This window comes from Culex pipiens, chromosome 2 (assembly GCF_016801865.2).
Source record: "Culex pipiens pallens isolate TS chromosome 2, TS_CPP_V2, whole genome shotgun sequence".
Taxonomy (NCBI): domain Eukaryota; kingdom Metazoa; phylum Arthropoda; class Insecta; order Diptera; family Culicidae; genus Culex; species Culex pipiens.
Window position 1 is genome coordinate 65,864,375 of NC_068938.1, and position 21,293 is coordinate 65,885,667.

Genomic DNA, 21,293 nt, shown 5'->3' on the forward strand with positions numbered 1-21,293 from the left:
AGCAACAGTTTTCTCAATTATCGGGGGCTACCAGAGCTGCGCGGCAGCGACTCGAGGGGAAAGCGGAAAATTTTCGAAAAAAAATGAAGGGAAAATATCAACTTGCCACTCTTGCACGCAGGAAAAGCTTCCTGCGAATAATCGCGCAGCTTCATTTTCCAACCTACCTCACACGCAGGAGGGGGCCAGGGCGGTCGGCAAACAATCCTGCAACTCTGGAGAATTTTTCATCCTCGGTTGCACGCGCCCCACCCCACGTTACACGTGCCATTGAAGCTCAAGCTGTTCAATACTCTTGTTGATTTACAGAGCAGAGAAAAATCATACAGCGAAAAATGCTTGTTTTTTCACGCAGCTCCCGAAAGCTGTGCCAACGAGGCTTGAGCGAGGATTTCAACCGGAAAAGCAACAAATTGCTTGTTATTTTTGTGTGTGTGTGCGTGGGTGTGGGGGAAGGGCGGGGGTTCTGATTTTGGCATACTATCCAGCCAAAAAATATTCAAAAATATTTTTTTTCAACTGTACTGATTTGTGCTGAACATAAATGTGATAGACCATACACAAACCATTTCTTTTAGATATTTTTCGAATAAGGATTATTCTTCGCCAACTCTCACAGCAAACCCACCGACCCCTCTTCGGTTTGCATGCAACTTTGTCCTGAGGGATAATTTTTAACCGCAATTCAAAAAAGATTTGTTTTTTACCAAACTTTAATAATTTAATTAAATCTTTTTTTATTGGTGAATGATCAAGATACAATAAGGTTTTTTAGGAACAAAACAGAGTTTTGGAGCTCCCGTCAGCTGTGTGTTACATCACAAGGGGTTACCAAGAGTATGAAAATACTTACTAAAGTAGCAAGGGACAAGAGATAGAAGTAGAGAAAGCTTCAAACACAGATTTTTTTTATTCTTTAGGCCAGCGGTGCCCAACCTTTTGGCCAGATCGGATGCTTCTGAAGCAGTAGCGGGCCAGAACTAATATTTGATAAAAGTTGTAAAATTAAACACAATTTCTTTATTCATTTTTTAAGTGATTGGGATCTTTTCATGTGCATAAATAAAAGAACTAGTGTTGCAAATAAGATTCGTATATCTTGATTTTAAGAATTCAAAACAAAGATTACTTTCAAAAATTTGTTTATTTGACTTATTTTAATTTTTCTTTGTTTAAAAACACATATTTATTGTTTTTGACGATTGAAATAAATACCTTGATATATGAGCAATTCTCTGCCAAAACCGGAAATGAATTTTATTTGTATTTTTTGATTTGGCTCAAACTTTGTGGGGGCCTTCCCTATGACAAAATAAACTATGTTGTGTCATTGGTTCACCCATACAAGTCTCCATACAATTTTGGCTGCTGTCCATACGAAAATGGTATGTAAATATTGAAACAGCTGTCACTTTTGAGTGAATTTTCTGATCAATTTGGTGTCTTCGGCAAAATTGTAGGTATTGTTAAGGACTTTTGAGAAAAAAAAATGTACACGAAAAAAAATGCAGATTTTTTAATCAACTTTTTTTTTTACTAAAACTCAATTTCCCAAAATACGTATTTTTTGATTTTCGAGATTTTTTGATACGATTTAGGGGACAAAAATCCGCAACTTTTGAGCCAAAGAGAAACATGGTCAAAAAATCTGCCGCGGAGTTATGAATTTTGAAAAAATAGTGATTTTTGAAAAAATAGAAGTTTCATGCAAAAACCAATTTGACATTATTTTTTAATGCAAAATTGAATTTGTAATCGAAAAGTACTCTACAGATTTTTTGGTAAAGGGCTCCGTATTCAAGATATAGCCACCGAAAGTTCGATTTTAGCTAAATATTTTAAGTTTTTCGATTTAAAAAAAAAAGTGACCATGAGTGACCATTTCTAAAAATATTTTTTTTTTTAAGTTCATAAAATTTGCTATAAATTGTCTAAGAGACATTGAAGATTGGATCTCGGGATAGAGATACTTTTTTCGAAAAGATCTTAAGATTTTATGACTGTTTCATGTATTAACATTGAAAATTGGACCATTAGTTGCTGAGCTATCGTCATTAGAAAATGATTGGTTGTTTTGGTGAGATTTAGAAAACTTCAATTTTCGTGTTTCTTTTTCTTAAAGCGGCTCTATCTCAGCAACCCGAGGTCCAATCTTCAATGTTTCTTGGACAATTTAATAGCAAATTTTCTGAACTTTTCAAAAAACAATATTTTTAGAAATGGTCACTCATGGTCACTATTTTTAAAAATCGAAAAACTGCAAATATTTCGCTAAAATAAAACTTTCGGTGGCTATATCTTGAAAACGGAGCCCTTTATCAAAAAATCTGTAAAGTACTTTTCGATTTCAAATTCAATTTGGGTAATTCTCTACCAACTCACACGAAATCGGGAAGAGTTGCCCCGACCACTCTTCGATTTGCGTGAAACTCTGTCCTAAGGGGTAACTTTTGTCCCTGATCACGAATCCGAGGTCCGTTTTTTGATATCTCGTGACGGAGGGGCGGTACGACCCCTTCCATTTTTGAACATGCGAAAAAAGAGGTGTTTTTCAATAATTTGCAGTCTGAAACGGTGATGAGATAGAAATTTGGTGTCAAAGGGACTTTTATGTAAAATTAGACGCCCGATTTGATGGCGTAATCTGAATTCGGAAAAAACGTATTTTTCATCGAAAAAAACACCAAAAAAGTTTAAAAAATTCTCCCATTTTCCGTTACTCGACTGTAAAATTTTGGGACATGTCATTTTATGGGAAATTTAATGTACTTTTCGAATCTACATTGACCCAGAAGGGTCATTCTTCATTTAGAACAAAATTTTTGATTTTAAAATTTCGTGTTTTATCTAACTTTGCAGGATTTTTTTTAGAGTAAAACAATGTTCTACAAAGTTGTAGAGCAGACAATTACAAAAAAAATGATGTATTGTAACGAGGCTGCTGAAGGTCACAACAACAACGAAAAAAAAAAAATACAAAAAAAATAATTGATAGCTGCCAAAATTGTATGATGAGTTCTATGGACCAACAAATAATGCAAAATTTCAAAGTCAGTCTTAAAAAAGTGCTTACAAAGCTTTATAAACAAAAAAATATTTTTTTTTTTTTGCTTGGTAGCATTACCCTGTTGTGAAGCATCAAACCAACAAACCTCGTTTAAACCACGATCTTTGAGTAGTACGAGAAACATACACCTGGTGTTTCTATCGCGGGAATTCCCCAAATGTTGTCAATCTAAGAATTAAAAAAAACGGTATTTTAATGTCTGTAAACTAAAAAAAATACATTCCGTCGCTTTACAGCAAAGCAATTCTCTGAGATTTCGGTCATTCGATTGTATTTTTTTAATCCGCCAGAAACTTTTTTTTAATCCGTCTGAATCAATTTTGAGCAGCATGAGCATGAGCATGAGAGACCACCCATGGACCATGGTTGTCCTTCTCCGTTGCTGAACAGGACCATAATATCCCATCAGCACAACCGGTCACACGCTTCAACGATCAAATGATGTTTCCCTTATCAACAGCATGCATGAATGCGCTGAAAAGATAAAACATCACGATCATCAAAACTAGAGCCGGTGCGAATAGGAAACAGTCGTTGGCCACCAACGGCGCCCGCCATGTCAGTTTGTAGATCTCGAGGGAATGGGGCGGGAATGTTAGTTAGCACAGGCTGCTACCAAGGGTGGGTTCTATACGATATCCACACCCCCGCGTGTGCCGGAAAACTACTTCTACTTGGGATTTTGTTAGTGGGTAAGGGTAATGGCCAGGATTCAACATAGAGGATGATGATGCGACCCAATAATCAATAAATTTTGTTTAATGGTGTGATGTATTATGCATTCTCAAGGCAATCAGTCGGAGTATGCGGATGAGACTATTCCCGGTTATTTGGTGTTATGTTTAGCATAAATGATTCAATCTTAGACAGCCGGCTGTGGAAAGATAAAACCAACTAAAATGCGAAAACGCGAAACCGCCCGGATCGAAATACACGCACAATCGGGGGGACAACAAAGACGGAAACGGCAACGAAAATCCTGCGTGATGACCGCGACGCACACCGTTCAAATTCTCCAACTCAACTGTCAAACATCCCGAAACCGCCCGGATCGAAATACACACACAATCGGGGGGACAACAAAGACGAAAACGGCAACGAAAATCCTGCGCGAGGACCGCGACGCACACCGTTCAAATTCTCCAACGCAACTCTTTAATCCGTCTGAATCAATTTTGCATCATTAGTTTGTCCACATAATTTTCCATATAAATTTGAAAGCTGTCCATACAAAAATGATTAATGAAAATTTAAAAATCTGTATCTTTTGAAGGAATGTTTTGATCCATTTGGTGTCTTCGGCAAAGTTGTAGTTATAGGTAGGTAATATTTTCAAAAATTTTAAACCAAGACTTACATTTCAAAAGGGTGTAATATCCGCACGAAAATTTCACGAATGTTTCATATTTTAACTTTTTAAATCGGACCATTAATTGCTGCGATATCGACGTTAAAAATGGTGAGTTGTTTGGGTGAGACTTAGAAAACATCAATTTTCATGTTCGTAAACCTTTGCATGGCAATATCTCAGCAACTAAGGGTCATATCAAGAAAGTAAAAAAAAAACAAAATAAAGAGAATTTTCTCAGCTTTTCACAAATATTTTGTTCAACAGTGGGCAAACATGGGCAAAGGTTACCTAAAAATGGCTTTAACTTGAAAACGGAGCACTTCATCAAAATTTCACTAGAGTAATTTTTGTTTGCAAATTCGATTTTACATCGAAAAATGATGATGTAATACAAAAATAAAAATAAAAAAGACCGATTTCGCAGAGAACTGCTCAGCACAAAAAAGCTCTAAAGAAATCATAAACAACTCGTTATCATCTGCTCCGAAGAAGCAAACGCCAACCGATCTTCCCCCGAGTGAGCCTCAGCTTCCAAAGATCATCACGATTCATTGAGAGTCATCGCCGCGCGGGATTCCCCACAGTATCAGGCCGTACCACACACAGCATGTAGTCGAACGACTGCTTGTACGCGTCCACTTGGTTTCAGTCTCAAGTCGTCGATCGAGTGAAACAGTCCAAGAATGAAGGCGGCAATCGTTTGGATCTGCGCAGTTGCAGCTCTTTGCGGGTCAATCGACGGGAGTGTTATTAGGGTGGATGGTGCTGGTGAGGTTTGGTTGGTGTAATTGTGGGCGTCTTCACTAAATTTTTGACTACTGTTTAAGGAAGGGGAAACCCACAAATGTTTGAAGCGGCAAGATCAAACGAAGACTACTCAGATTCTAAGGAAAATGACGTTGAAAATAATTTCGATGGAGCTCGGGTAGAGGAACCGGTGCAAACTACCACAATGAAGCAAGTACAGGAATCGACGCAGCGTACAATCGATCCGGAGCAGGTGTTGGCAGGAATTCAGAGCAGGATCACAACTACCTATCGGCCTCATCTTAATCTGCAAGGTTCATCGAGAGATGAGCAAAATGGTAACATTTCAAAATGTTTGAAAAATTAAAAATGCTAAAATTAACATTTTGTAGAACCAAGGCCGGAAACCACCACCGAGTACAAGTACAAGGATCTGGTTCAACCGTACATCATTCCGCAGCCACAATACGTGCCGATGAGACATGTTGCAGGAACGCATTACGTCAAAGTGGACAGAGGTCAGAATGAGTACGATCGGGTCATGGAGGATTACAATCGTTTGTTCAATGTGAGTTGTCTTACTTTGAAAAGTAGTTAATTTTACCAAATTTTTTTTTTTCATTTTGTAGCGGAACTCCGGATCAGCTCAGCCTGATTATGCTGCTCCACCGAAATATTGAATTTTCCGGATAGGCTACCAGAGCAGATTTTTTAATGCGATAAATCTAGTGATCTTCATAAGAATCATTTAAAATGAATATTAAATAATAAATGTCTGCAGTTGAATTCCAATCTGAAACAAAATTTAATTTAATTTCAATTCTTTTATGAAATTTGCCATTGGACTAATTCCTACTTATAATTTGAGCTTAACATGATACATTTTACAGATTACAGATGAGCAGTTCTCTACGGAATCGGTGTTTTTTCTTTAATTTTAATTTTTGTATTTTTTAATCCGGCTAAAACTTTTTTGGTGCCTTCGGTATGCCCAAAGAAGCCATTTTGCATCATTAGTTTGTCCATATAATTTTCCATACAAATTTGGCAGCTGTTCATACAAAAATGATATGTGAAAATTCAAAAATCTGTATCTTTTGAAGGAATTTTTTGATCGATTTGGTGTCTTCGGCAAAGTTGTAGGTATGGATATGGACTACACGAATTTGCAATCAAAAAGTACTTAAGTGAATTTTTGATAAAGTGCACCGTTTTCAAGCTATAGCAATTTTTAAGTAACTTTTTTGAAAATTGTCGCAGTTTTTCATTTTTTAATAATTAATGCCCATGTTTGCCCACCTTTGAAAAAAAATTTTTTTTTTTTCAAAGGTGGGCGTAATATTGAATGTTTGGCCCGTTTAAAATGTTAGTCTTGATTTTAAATATTTTGAAAATATTTTTTTCGAAAAGATCGGAAAATTTCACGAATGTTTCATGTTTTAACATTGTAAATCGGACCTATAGTTGCTGAGATATCGACATTAGAAAATGGTGGGTTGTTTGGGTGAGACTTAAAAAACATCAATTTTCCTGTTTTTTAGCCTTTGCATAGCAATATCTCAGCAACTATGGGTCGCATCAACAAAGTTCAATAAAGCAAAATATAGAGAATTTTCTCAGCTTTTCAAAAATATTTTTTTCAAAGGTGGGCAAATATGGGCACTATTTTAAAAAAATGAAAAACTGCGACTATTTTCAAAAAAGTTACCTAAAAATGGCTATAACTTGAAAACGGTGCACTTTATCAAAAATTACCTAAAGTACTTTTTGATTGCAAATTCGATTTTACATCGAAAAATGAAGTTGAAATATTTTTGCGACCGATATTTCGATTTTTTGAAAAAATCAGTATTGATTCAAAAAATCATAACTTGGTCAAAGATTTTTTGCCCATTCTGAAAATTTCTGAAAAGTTGGCATTTTATGTCCTCTAAAACATATAAAAAAAAAAGATTAAAAATAGTGTTTTTTCGCAAATCAAGTTTTAGTGACAAAAAGTTAAATTTAAAATCATCAAAAAAATTTTTACTGTGTATCATTTTTTTCAGTGTAGTCCATATCCATACCTACAACTTTGTCGAAGACACCAACTCGATCAAAAAATTCCTTCAAAAGATACAGATTTTTGAATTTTTACATATCATTTTTGTATGGACAGCTGCCAAATTTGTATGGAAAATTATATGGACAAACTAATGATGCAAATTGGCTGCTTTGGGCATACCAAAGACACCAAAAAAGTTTCAGCCGGATTAAAAAATACAAAAACAAATCGAATGACCGAAAACTCAGAGAATTGCTCAGATATAAACAGATTTTAAACATCCTTACTGCCCGCATAGAAAAAAACCGTTTGAAAATCATTTGTTAAATATTCAATCAACATTTTACCAAATTGTATAGCCACTATTCGGTAAATCATTTTTTTAATTCCTCACCGTCTCTCAAATAGTGAACTTTTCCCCATATATGTTGTTAGCAATATTCACTATTTGATTTTTTCTTCTAGCGACACTTTGTCAAATGCTTTTTGAAAGTTCATTTTTGCGTATATATTTTAGGGATTTCACCATTTCTCAAATGGTATTTTTAGGGTTTTAAATAGTTATATCAGTGATTTTTCATGGCACATTACATTTTGGGGAACAGTTGTAACAATTCGAATAAACATCATTTTTTCAAGGATTTTCGGAATTTTGAGCTAGAAAACATTAATTTTGCTTTGGTCAAACAGCTTATTTATTTTTTTTCATTTTATTTGATATATATTATATTTTTGTCTGAATTGGCCTAATGATATGGGAATTTTAAATTCAAACATGATGGAGAGTTTGCGGGATTCTAAATCAGCAACAAATTAAACTGAAGAGAAAATAGTACAACAAATTTTAGAATTAACTTATACAGAAGAAGAAAAAACACAGTTCAGGGAGGCATCCACTGCGGTAGAGAGTTGACCGAAGCTGTACAGCACGATCAGCTCCATCTCCACCATCCTTTGGAAATCATTGGTCGGATGGTGGGGTCCCAGGTTATTTCAGCAGTCGGTTCTGCAGATTGTTCTGAAGGAAAACGGCACAGTCGTGCAACGTCGGATAACCGAGAGTTCATCTGGTGATCTTGTTGTTCTTGGATTAAACCTGAAAAAAAGAAAACACACTAAATAAAAAAATGTAAATAAAAAAACATGCAACATTTGAAAGGGGGCAGTACGACATTGCTCTTACGGCATTTCTTCTCATGTGTTCAAATGGGAAGAAGGTTGTAAGAGCAATTTCGTACCGTCCCTTTCTAATGATGCTCCAGAATACAACTTGTTATCATACAAACAAAACATGCTGCGAGATGCTCCGCCTTTTCCAAAGAAATCCACGCAAAACCGAGTCTGTTTCCAGCTTCGCCAACAAAGGTTCCCTATGAAAGTTGCCTTGACCATTCCGGAAAGGTCTGGATCGCCGACTTTCCAAATACAGCTGGATTAGCCGCACCGAAAGCAACTTATTGATCCGTGTATCAAACAGGGATGTTTGCTGGAACTGGTTTTTGGCTAGAATCGAAAAAAACGAATGGATCCTTGTCGCAATCAAGACTTTCTTTACAGCTGTTGCCAACTTACTCCCAAATCTATCCTGCTCCTTCGTGATCGCTCAGAAGACTCACGGATGCCGTTCGGGATACCAGCAAGGGAGTCAATCTTGGCGTCTTGAAAGGTATCCTCGCAAACGGGTGCCGAGGACCAATGTGGTCCAGCCCTAAACCAATGTGGTCCACAAGTTTCACAGCACTCGTTCCGAATCCATCCGAAACACCATCACCGTAATTCAATCACAAACAGTAAAACCTAGTAAAACACTTGAGCAGCAGCCTGCAACAGCTGACGTTTTCTCGACGCCCACAGATGTAAACATACACTGTTAGGTGCATTTATGCAATGTTTCGCGTAAATTACCTGCTGAAGCTTTTTTTTTTAATTGTATAAATAAATAAAATATAGTTATTTGCGTGATTAGTATTTGCAGTGCAAAAATAATTACTAATAATATTGGAAATTTACCATTCATGAATGTTAGAATTTTATAATCTGATTTAGATTTCGTTACTCAATTTTGAGTGCTACTTGTACTAAGTGTAAAGCAACTTGAAACAACAATTTTAGAGTGTATTACGGAATCCGACTTTCATCTGACATCAGTTTGTTTACAAGTTCAACACATCGAGAACCTTGAGCGTTTTTTTTTCGAAATCTGAACTTGCAATTATCTCAACTTTTTCGCCCCAAATCTGTCTAAAAATGAGTGCTCCAAGTTTTCTCGAGTTGCTAAAAAAGTTTACGGTAAGATTTGCTTGAGTATTGGTTGATTTTTGTGTAATTTATTGCGAAATGTTTGTTCTAGACAACGGTAAACAAATGGCATCGAGATGCTGAAGAAGGAGTACGACGAGCTTAAGTCCTCGACGGACATTGACAAGCGGTCCGCACTGCACCAAGCATTCCGCGATCTGCTTCTGGCCAAAACGGGCGACATTCCGGCGATCGAGAAATTAATCTCATTTGCGGTTGCTGCCTGTCGGTCGGAACTAGGAAATGACCGCTCCGATGATCCCGGTGGTGCTGTTGGGTGACATTTTTTAAGCCGTCACGCTGGATAAGTGCGAGGCGATTTGCACCTGAGAACAATGTCACGACCTGGAAGGAGGATTTTTTCTTCACCGCTTTCAAGCACAACTTTCTGCGGACGTGCTACGATTTGCTGAGGGAATTTTCTTGGCCAAATTCTTTCCGTTTAGCGGTTGAACCTAGGTGCTCCCAGTGGTCTCAAATTGTTTAAAACATTTACGGTAAGTTTTGCTTTGGTTTTGGTGTAATTTATTGCGAAATCTTGTTCTAGACAACGGTAAACAAATGCACCGAGGGATCAGCATCGAGCTGTTGAAGGATTACAACGAGACGAAGTCCTCGACGGACATTGACAGGCATTTCGCACAGCACCAGGCGTTCGCGATCTGCGACCGGCCGGGACAGACGGCATTCCGGCGATCGAAACATTCATCTCGCTTGCGGTTGCGGTCTGTCGGTCGGAAATGACCCCTCCGACGATCTCGATGCTACTGCTGAGGATCATGTTTAATGCCGTTACGCTGGACAAGTGCGGGTCGCGACCAGGGAGGAATTTTTCTTCACATATAATTTCGGAGTTTAATCTGAAGAAGATCATCAAGTACGGGGTGCAGGAGAGTGATTTGGGAGATTCTGCGCGTTCGATGACTGATTGTGCGGAATCGTCGTCTCGGTCAGTGTGAAAAACGAGAGAGAATGGGAGACCAGTGAGGTACAGGAGGATGGGGATGTTCAGATTAGTGGTGGCGCTGGGACGCAACAGCCGCAGCTGAAGATCGACTACAATTTAAATTGCAAGCTTTGGGCGCTGCAAGACTTTTCCGTTAACCCATACCAGAGCTGATGATCCTTCACCTGTCTCCTCGTCAGTCAAGTTCAAGTCGGACAGTCACTGCCTTACCGTGGCTCAGGTTTATTGGCTGAAGGAAACTAAAACGACGGTAACCAAACTGATTGAGGAATCTCCGCCAGGGAAAAAAATCTGTCCAGTGAGGAACCGCAGCAGCGGCAATCTTTGAAATGGCAACCGAGGACCAGCCGGTGGTTTGAATTTTTTAGATTGTTTGAGACTATTTTAAAAATATATCAATTTTAGGATCGACAAAATTGGTTTATGTTTATGCTTCTTTTTAGAATCGACAGAATTTCTAATCGTCGCTCCATCAAACTCCTTGCACATTAAATAGCTATCAGATGCTATCAACGGAACTACCCGGCCGGTGGTCATCTTCAAATTGACGTCGGAATGTTCCGATCATATCCAGTCGCCGGTTCGCCCTACCAAAAGTCAGCGATGCCGGTGGTGACCGAGCTAAAAATTAATTCAATTCAATCAGCTGATTTTTGTAATGATTACTTTTTGATAATGTGAATTATTACATTTTTAATACACGCATATTTAGATATTTAGGTATATACATTAAAAAATATTGCTTATTTTAAATGCAAAAAAAAAATCGAAACACAAATTCCATTGTTCACATATAAGATAATCATTGTAAATTCATTGTTGAATATGTCTCGGATTAGTTTTCAAAAAGCCGTAAGAGCCATTGGTAAACAAAGTCCTTTTTGCAACGGTACTCGACCTACTTGCGAAAAAATAATTTCAAAAATGCTTGAGATAATAAACTAAGTCGAATATTTCCAACAGCACCATTCGACAAATAATTATTAAGGATATTTTGGTAAGTAAAAAAAATATCATTAATAACAGTAATAATACTAATCTGTGTAAAAAAACTTATTTAAATTTTTGTTGAAGATGAATGACTTCTCAAATAGTTCCCAGAAGGTCAAATATCTTCATTTTTCTGACCAAAATCAATGACTATTAAAAACAATTACATGGAAATTTCACAAATAATAACTATCTCATAAAATGTTTTTGGGAAAACAATTCAACAAATGGTGATTCTATACTAAATAGTCATTTAATATTTCTATATGATCATCAAATCATCCTCGTTCATCCGGGTGCTCTTCTATGGACGTAAAAATAAAAACATTCACTTTTCCTACACATTCATCATGATGTGCTGAATAAGCAGCAGTTTTCCAAAACAAAAAAAACCTCCAAATGTTAGTCTGTCAACTCGACCATTTGTCTCCATTCGGAATCCATTTCGTCGTCACACCGGCGACCGACAGCTTTGAAGGTTTTATCCTTTTCCCATGAAAATGCAGCACTTTTCTCTTGTGTTTTTTCCCCCTTCTCCGAGCTCCAACAGTTGACTGTATCTCGTAACTGTGGCGATATGGTGTGACTTGGCGAACAATTTATGCTCGGCCAAGTACAAAGCCAAAAAATGAAGGCCTAGTAACTGGCTGCAAAAAAAAAAATCTGCTGGCACCGGAAAACCTTCAAAATCAGCCACAAAAAAAGTGAGGGAAAAACTACCCTTTCAAAAGACGCGTCGCGACGCCGGAAGAGGCGCCAGCGAAAATTTTACTTTTATGACACAATAAAGGCAGATTTGTGCTTTTCCTTTTTCTTTATCGTGTGGCCGGTGACTGCGTCCGGTGGACTGAGTTATGGATTTACTTTGGCGCTTTGAAGAGTGAAAACGTTTAAAGGGGGGTTTTCATTTATGGAACAATTCAAGCACGGATGAGTTTGTGGACAGTTTGTGTGGAAACATTACCGACAAGAGCTTTTTTTCGAGCTAAGTTTGTATCGCCATCTGCTGTAGTATGTTATGGCATATAGTATTTTAGATTAAGCTATGATGTTTAAAGAAATAGTAGATTATTTGGTAGATTTCAGACAGCTTCATGCTGACGAAATATTTCAAAAAAATCTGCAATTATCTAACAAAATCTATTGAATAACAGCTCATGTACGGTAACGGTTGTGTTTGAATGGTGCTGGATAATCTGGAGTGTTCCTTGAAATTTACTAAAACCAAGTACACCAATGAGTGGAGCAACGTTTTGTGAACATTTCTGCTAATTTTCACTTTTACTGAATGCTAATCTATTCCTTTTACAAGCATTTCAAAAAAAAATAAATCCCAAATGTATTCTAATCAGACGAGAATGCATTGGAACACCCCCATTTTTCTATTTTCAGCTTAGTTCTTTTTTCTTCCAACGCTCTTTTTGGTCTGCTTAATGCTGCCAATTGTGATGAAATTTTAAGCGAACACTCACGAAAAGAAGCATTTATAGAGAAAGTTTCCTGGCAGCAGTGGCTCACTCCAATAGGTGCCTTCACTTTTCGCTCGGTTTTCTTCAGCCTTCGATTGAAATGGATCGACAAAAGTCAAAAGTCAATAGACTTGGCGCGATTGTTTTTTGATGGCGCTTGCTAATTATTTATATTTTTCGGGATTATTTTTCAAGTGAGTGACTAACTAATGTGCAAAAGAACGTGTTGCCGGTAGTTGGAAGCAATTTCATATCTTAAGCGATTTGAAAACTATAGCGCAAGTGAAAAGATATTGATGGCGACTTTCGTTAAGCAGTTAAGTTCTCATCTTGCGTGTGAATGTGTGTTCCAACAAAACGATGAGAAATGGTCTCGCAAAAAAGAAATTATGATCAAAAGAGCATTAAATTTTATCTTTTTGTCCAGTAAATGGCAAACATTTGCGTGCTTACTTGTGGCGGTACTGTTGATGGTAAGTTTTTAACCTAAATAGTATTTTCGGAGCTTTAATCGAGCCTCAAACTCTCCATATAACGAAAAAAGGTGTTTGATAAGAAAGGGAACATTTCTCCTAATATAAAAAATATATATATTTTTAAGGTTAATAATTTGCTTTTTTTATATTTTTCTTCATAATTTCAGAACCGTCAAATCAGTTGTTGTTTCCAAAATTTTCAAAACAGATATAAGTTTTGAAAAGGCTGATTTCAGTGATTCTCCAGAACCTCAGCTATCGTTTTTTTTGGCATTAAGAAAACCGTATGATCAAAGAAGACCATAAAAGTTTGCAAAAAAACGACAGCTGTCCATAATAATAGTTTATGCAACAAGTTGCAAAAAGAGGTTTTTTTCAGCACGAGTCGTACATTTATCCAACGAGGTTCACCGAGTTGGATAAATACGAAGAGTGCTGAAAAAATCAAGTTTTGCAACGAGTTCCATACAACATTTTTTGCAATTCCAAAAAACACACACTGAGTGAAATCTTATGTCAAATTTTCATGTATTTTGTAAATAAATCGTTCAAATAAGAAAAATGTTGAAAAGTGTTTCTTTTCGAAACAAATGCTAAAAAGTTCAACTTTTCAGCACTCATTTGAGTGCTGAAAAGTAGAACTTTTCAGCATTTATTTTGAAAAGTGTTGCTATTCGATTCTGTTATTTTTGGTACAGAAAAGTAGGCAATTTCGTCGTTCAAGAATGATAGGAAAAGTAAATAGTTTCACGACGGAATTGCAAAAAAAAAATATTCTAAAATCTGTATCTTGAGGATTCAACTTCAGATCAAGTTATTGTCCTTCCGAGGATGGAAATAACTTGGGAATAACATTTTTTGATATTTTAAAATACTAGGCCAATAACATTTTATGTTATTTATAACAATATTTGTCGATATGATTTTTTTGTAATTGAATTGTTATTGTAATTACAGACTAATAACATTTTTAGTTATTCTTCGAACAAATCTTTGTTATTATTTTCTGTTATTTTAACAACTAATCCGGTCATCCCAATAACAGTTGGCGGTATTCTTCCATAACAAAAAATATTATTTCAATTTTGTTTTGGCTTTCAATCAATATCAGACCAATAACAAATTTTGTTACGATGACATAAACTGTTATAAAACTCTTATGCAAAAATGGATTTTGCAAGAAGATTCCATAACACTTATTGTAATTTAAATAGCATTTGTTATTGAAATGGTATGAATTTAGTTATTACCGACTGTTCAGGCTAAGCAAAGTTGAAAGTAAATTCAAGGAAAATTAAGACAAAACATAGGTTAACTAAAAAAACTCAATTTTTTATCGATTAGTGCCAAAAAAATTGTCGAAAAAAAGTTAAAGAAGATCAAACAAAAACAAATTTAAGCTATGACAGAGCAAGTCCAAAAGTATTTGCCAGTGTTGCCAAAACATCGAAAACATTGTAAAAACAAAATATTCAACGTCATTTTTAGATGCATACTTGGATATGGATTCAAAAGTACTTTACACAAATGTTGATAAAGTGCAAGCTAAACTCTTTTTGCTTATTTGTTCAATAGTGCCCCAAGGCTGAAAATATTTTGCATTAAATTTATTTAACAAATTTGCAGCTTAAATCGGTGATGAGATAGAAATTTGGTGTCTAAGGGACTTTTATGTAAAATTAGACGTCGCCCGATTTGATGGCGAACTCAAAATTCTGAAACTAACCATAACTAGACTGAAATTTTTTTGGAACATGTCATTTTATGGGAAATTTAATGATCTTTTCGAATCTACATTGACCTAGATAGGTCATTTTTTCATTTAGAACAAAAATTTTCATTTTTAAATTTCGTGTTTTTTCTAACTTTGCAGGGTTATTTTTTAGAGTGTAACAATGTTCTACAAAGTTGTAGAGCAAACAATTACAAAAATTTTGATTAATAGACATTAGGGGTTTGCTTATAAACATCACGAGTTATCGCGATTTAACGAAAAAAAGTGATGAAAAAATTTCTTTTTTTGTTTCTCTTTGTTTCATCATCCGTGTCTGTTGCGGGTGACCATGAACGCCCATGATCAACGACGACCAACTTTTTCTAAAAAAATCGTGATCAGGGACAAACGTTACCCCTTATGACAAAGTTTCACGCAAATCGAAGAGGGGTCAGGGAAACTGCTGTGTGAGTTGCCGGATTCACTTAGATGTTTCTTGGAATATAATTCAATTTAAATTTAGGTATTACACTCAAATAAATGTGACCAACATTAAAACATTTTTTAACTTTGATTCACTTAGTTGTAAATTGATCCTTTTATCAACAAGATTCTTAATGCTTTAATTGACCTACACATGATTTACATTCCAATTCATCGTCATCCTCACAACTCGTTGAGTGAATCTTCACCATAAACGGTAGTAAATAGATGTCCTCTGGGGTCACCACCCACACACCCACCATAGTAAAAAAAAAGTAAATCTTTCCCAGTTCCTGAGGGGAACACCCTTGAAGAGTATCGGGGCCGGCATTTACAAAGCGGATTCAGTGGCAGTTTCATTCTCAACTTAATGTTAACATGTTAAGGTTAATGTTAACATTCCATAGGTCGCCTCCCTAAGGTGTCGTGATAAGGTCCAGTTTGTGACGATACACTACCTTCCCTTTACTATGCAATCGATTCCAGAAGGGAAAAGATCACCAGTTGTGTTGGTCCGAGCCGGGATTTGAACCCCGAACTACCGCTTACGAGGCGGAAGCGTTACCACTGGGCTACGTGGCTCGGTCATCCACCATAGAGAAAGCAATTTACGTGGGCGTATAAAACTGTCTACAGAGGGGGGGATAAAGGGCGACACTCCCCCAGACCGCAGCAACAAAATGATGTATGTGTGGGAGAGAGTTGAACTCGGAAAGGAAAATAAATCACCCGACAACTAGTGAGGAAAACTGTTCTGCTGCCGGTGCTGCTACTGGTGGTTGCCGCCCACCCAAACATAAAAAGAGTAAAAAATAAACACAATCCTAGGCTATACTAGAGAGACGAAGGGTGGAGAGAGGGGTGGAAAAGTTTAGCAAAGTTCCCAACCCCGATGAGTTTTCTCGTTTCTCACAAAAGTTTACACACACACACGTGCACACGTTGTCGTCGTCACGTGACTGTAGTAGGGAAGCATTTTGCAAACAAAAAAAAAAGAAATTCAGAAGTTGTGAAAGTTGATTGGGAGGAAGTCTTTTTGTTCAATTTGTACATCGAGCTGTGGGAGGAGGGTGAGGGGACGATTTGAATACTTTAGGAAAAACAGAATGGAATCCATATGCTGCAAACACAGTGTGACTGAGTGAGGCATTTGAAGCAATTGTTTTAGTAACCAATCTAGGCCAGATTGGTTCGTCTTAACTGTTTTTTTGATTTTAATATGTCAGGCTTGTCCATCTTATAAGCACATTCTACGAATGTAAACAAAACAGTATACAAAAATTAAGGCTCTAATAAAAGAGCAATACAAATATTCATGAAACATTTTTTATTGGAATGAAAATTTCATGTCACATTGTTTCATTAAAAACAATTCATCTTTCGTTATTCGTCAATAAAAAGAGCAATTTAATTTATATATAAAAAAAAACGTTACTTTAAACCACCTCAGCGATTGTTGCCTTCCTCCTAAAATCAATTGAAAACGCTTTCTGCTTGTATTCAAATGCGCCTGAATACATGCAAACAAAATGCTATAAAGCGTCACTTACGTTTCTGCCATAAAAAGCCATAACACGAAGAAAGCTTGGGCTAACGAGACCGATTCCATAAAGCTTAGCGCTGCCTCAGCCGGATCTTTTGCAATGTTCACCCATTTTTTTATCTGTCAAAATTATATTTTTGCACAATTGCTCATAACTTCAATCTTTTGGGCTTGTTGGAAAGGTTTTTTGATTACCTATCTAACGATGAGTCGTATGATAGATCCGGACAACCTTTTTATCCAAATTTTTGAGATCCGGCTTCAAAAAAGTGTATGAAAAACACTTAAGTGCTAATAACTTTTGATGGGTGGTTAGATCTTCAACATTTTGGACGCGTTGGAAAGGTCTTTCAAATACCTTTCTAAAAATGTATAGCAAGACGAGTTTCCTTACAAAAACCACCCTTTTTACAATCTTTCGGACTTTGGTCAAAATTGTTTTTTGAGCATAACTTTTGAAGTACTTAACTAAACATCACCATTAATAGATAGTGACTTAGGGGACCCAAAGACGGATCGAATGAGGCCAAAACGGACAAAAACGGTTCAGCCATTCCCGAGATAATCAAGTGCAATTATTTTGATCAAAATCCAACTACCCGCACAGACATTTGCTCAGAATTTGATTCTGAGTCGATATGTATACATGAAGGTGGGTCTAGAAGGTCAAATTAAGAAGTTCGTTTTTCGATTTTATAGCCTTTCCTCATTGAGGTTAGGAAGGCAAAAAAGTTTAAGTGAAAATATTATAAATCTAAAACATCATTCAGTTGATCAGAATTTGAGAAAATGTAAACCACGTTAAAAATCACGTTTTACCCAATCTCACCAATAGACGGTATTTGATGATTTGTAATTTTGTGTTTGTTTGTTTTTTTTCGTTAAAAATATTGCATATAATATTGGGGTTTGTAGATTTTCATTAATCATTTTAAGAAAATGCTTTTCAAATCAAAACATTTTTGTTTCTTCATGTTGTTTCCTAGGTTGTTAATCGATAAAGTTATCGTCAATAATATAAGCCTAGCGATAATGGTTATTGTTGTCGTTGTTTCGATGATTCTATCGGCGATAATCTTATCGACGATAACAGACTGTAACTCTATTTTATAATTTTTTTCTAAAAATTACTCAATCTATCATGTTAAATTTTCAATTCTTCCTCTAAAAATATAATCTTTGATAATGTATTAAGTTTCAAAGCATAAATATCAATACAAAAAAAAACACAAAACCCCAATTCAAAATATTGCATGCATTATCACTGCTTTGGAGGTTTTGCATGAAATACCTACGATTTTTTTTACAAAATACCGTATTTTTTAAATACTGTATACGGAATCGACATAACACCTTATAATGTGGCCCTCTTAAACCTTGCGGTTTCGTCAACGGATCCACAGGCGTGTATCGTTCTTTTTGCGACAAGACTCCGCCTCCCGGGTCTCCTAAGTGTGAAGGTATGGGCACGGGGAGAGGGCACCGAATACCTATATTTACACTTAGAATTTTTTGCGTCCGCGTCGGGATTCCAACCGGCGACCTCTGGATTGTGAGTCCAGTGCGCGGTCCGATTGATCCACACAGGCAGACGTTAATACTGTAATTCCCCACGAGAACAGCATGGAAAAACCAAAAGTGCTGGGATCGGGTTCAACATTTTTCTGGGCATTCCCTGGCCGAAATAATTAGACCCGTATTTTGTGTTTGCCCATTAGGGTTACCTACGCCGTGTTAGGGTGATCTGAAATATGACCATTTTCGTCGATTTTTGTAAAAACCACCTTTTTTTTAAAAAAAAACTTCTTGCTATTTCTACACCGGTTTGAATTGTCTTATACGCAAATGAAAGGTGATAAGTTGGCCTTTCAAAGAAAAATATTAAGAAGTTTCAAAAATCTAGTTTTACATATGAAAAGGTCGAAAGAAACTTTGAAATGCCGTTTTGACGGTGTCTGGACCAAAGAGCCTATATGTTAATCGGATTTCCCGGACATTCTTTTGTATTATACTGAACAATGGCAGGAGTTCATTAACAGGATTCCGATTTTTTGAAAATATACTCCAAGTTTTTCAACGCGCCGCGTGCAAAAACGGGAAAATGACAAAATTGGCAAAAAAAAAACTTTTTTCACTAAAACTGCGATAACTTTCAAATTTTAGCGATCTATAGATGTTTGAGTACCAACATTTTTGTAATTGAAAGACGCCCGCTCTGAGCACTTTTGTTTTTTCCATGCTGTTTTTGTGGGGAATTGCTTCTTTATTATTTGAAAATATTCTCTAGAGCTTTTTTATGAAATAGTAATTCTTTAAATATTGAAATAACATTTCTTTGGACTCTCAATGTTTTCTTTAAAAAAAACTATAAATCATTAAAAATGCAGGCACAACTTTAAGAATCATATTGCAAATAATGAAAATTTGAATGCTTAGAAAAACGTTTGATTATTTGATTTAAAAAAAAAAATAAAATCATCTAAATGTTTAGTATTTTGTGAAAATTTGAGCACTTTACAAAAAAAATGTGATAAAAATGTTAAGGATACAAAATTTTGATTTGTTGGATACCCATATTCCAAATGATGGAATTTTGTATTTCACAAAAAAAAACTCTGTAAAAATTAAAAAGTTTGCAAAATTTTCATAGAACTATCGTTATTGTTATTGAACCTGTGGTTGTATCCGTTGGGAAGCTTTGATCAACTGCTCCATTTTTATGGTTTTTGAGATAAAGAACAATATTTAAAATAATTTTATAATTAGGTTACTTTTTGAAAAGTTTTATGTTACTTTTACAGGCAGATTTTAACAGTTCTCCAAAATTACAGCATTCAATTATTTTAAGTATGTTTTTTTTATTCGACCATATAACTAAAGAAGACTGTCCATACAAAAATGGTATGATAAATAAAATCAGTCACGTTTCTTAGATTTATGAAAAAAATCTCTGTTCAACACAAAAAGATATTTTTGGAAAAAGCAGATTTCAATACAACTTGTCCGTTAATAAAAAAGATATTTTTTATTTCCCCTTAATTTTTGTTTGTTATGTTCAAGCATTTTCTTTGCATTATTATTGAAATAATGCTTTACAAAAATCTCCTGGCATTTTCATTTGGAATCTTACTAAGTCATAAAAAATTATACTATTTTAGTACATTTAATGCAAATAATTGCTTTTCTTTGAGAATCTGTGCAGGATAAATCACATTTACGGTATTTTAGAGAATCTTACTTTAAAACAAAAAATGACGAAAAAACACTTTGAAGCTCTGAAAATCGATGGATTTGTTTTTTTGGTACAATTGATCCTTCATTTCATTTCATTTCATTTTATTAGGTTGCTTTAAAAATTACATTGGTGCAGTTGTTATCCTGAGCTGAGATATGGACTACCTTTCAACAGCTGATTTGTTCAAAATGGGGAGAGAGTTTACTGGTACTAAGGAGAACGAATTAGACAGAGAAGGAAAAAAAAAAATGCAAAAATAACCTTTGACATAGCTAATGTATTCTCGGTAGAGTCGCTGGTAGGCAGTTGGACTAACAATCCAAAGGTCGTCAGTTCGAATCCCGGGGTAGATGGAAGCTAAGGTGTAAAAAGAGGTTTGCAATTGCCTCAACAATCAAGCCTTCGGACACCTAGTTTCGAGTAGGAATCTCGCAATCAAGAACGCCAAGGCAATGCTGTAGAGCGAATAATTTGATTTTTTGATAGCTAATGTACAATTGATCCAACAGTCTGTTTCCTGATAGAAATTTCACTAAAACACGATTCGGTTTAACAAAATATTATCAATTTTTCTCCAACTTTCACCATAAAGTTAAACCCAATTTTTCCTCCCATTCTTCCTCGCCCACCCAAGAAAGGGGTGTTCTATGAATATGACGTTTACGAGCGCATTAAAATCAGTTTGTACCTTTTTTTCTGCCCTACAAGGCGAGAATCTGGGCCCAAAGAAAGGTCCTTCCGGCGGAATCCTTAGACCCATCCGGATTGTGCTGGGTGGTCTGCGGATGTTGAAATATCAATTTGGGCCCCGGATTTTCGGGGAGCCAGGCAGTCGCCAGCGGCCAAGGTCGTTCCCTCCTCCCGGGAGGGTGGAGATTAACGATATAAATATTTTATTCGCTCTTCAAA

At 36.0% G+C, this 21,293-nt stretch overlaps 2 protein-coding genes and 1 long non-coding RNA gene across 5 annotated transcripts in view; 2 read left to right on the top strand and 1 right to left on the bottom strand.

Annotated features, from left to right (window-relative positions):
* The window catches only part of LOC120418428 (low-density lipoprotein receptor-related protein 12-like), a 180,344-nt gene that overhangs the window by 152,287 nt on the left and 6,764 nt on the right, over nucleotides 1-21,293 (bottom strand). The window lies entirely within an intron of this gene.
* On the top strand, nucleotides 5,027-5,909 carry LOC120418415 (uncharacterized). The gene is made up of 4 exons (XM_039580795.2): nucleotides 5,027-5,186; nucleotides 5,246-5,503; nucleotides 5,558-5,733; nucleotides 5,795-5,909. The coding sequence occupies exons 1-4, from the start codon at nucleotides 5,102-5,104 to the stop codon at nucleotides 5,843-5,845; spliced, it is 570 nt and encodes a 189-aa protein (XP_039436729.1). The 5' UTR covers nucleotides 5,027-5,101; the 3' UTR covers nucleotides 5,846-5,909.
* LOC120418416 (uncharacterized) lies at nucleotides 9,078-10,748 on the top strand. Its single transcript, XR_005605583.2, has 3 exons — nucleotides 9,078-9,498; nucleotides 9,560-10,004; nucleotides 10,055-10,748. It is a non-coding gene; the product is annotated as an uncharacterized LOC120418416 (long non-coding RNA).

Bases quoted from the DNA above. Each gene is read 5' to 3' on its own strand.
- LOC120418415 (XM_039580795.2), top strand. From the start codon at position 5,102: ATGAAGGCGGCAATCGTTTGGATCTGCGCAGTTGCAGCTCTTTGCGGG. The intron at 5,187-5,245 runs GTGAGGTTTGGT...CTACTGTTTAAG, and splicing joins TATTAGGGTGGATGGTGCTG to GAAGGGGAAACCCACAAATG. The intron at 5,734-5,794 runs GTGAGTTGTCTT...TTCATTTTGTAG, and splicing joins ATTACAATCGTTTGTTCAAT to CGGAACTCCGGATCAGCTCA.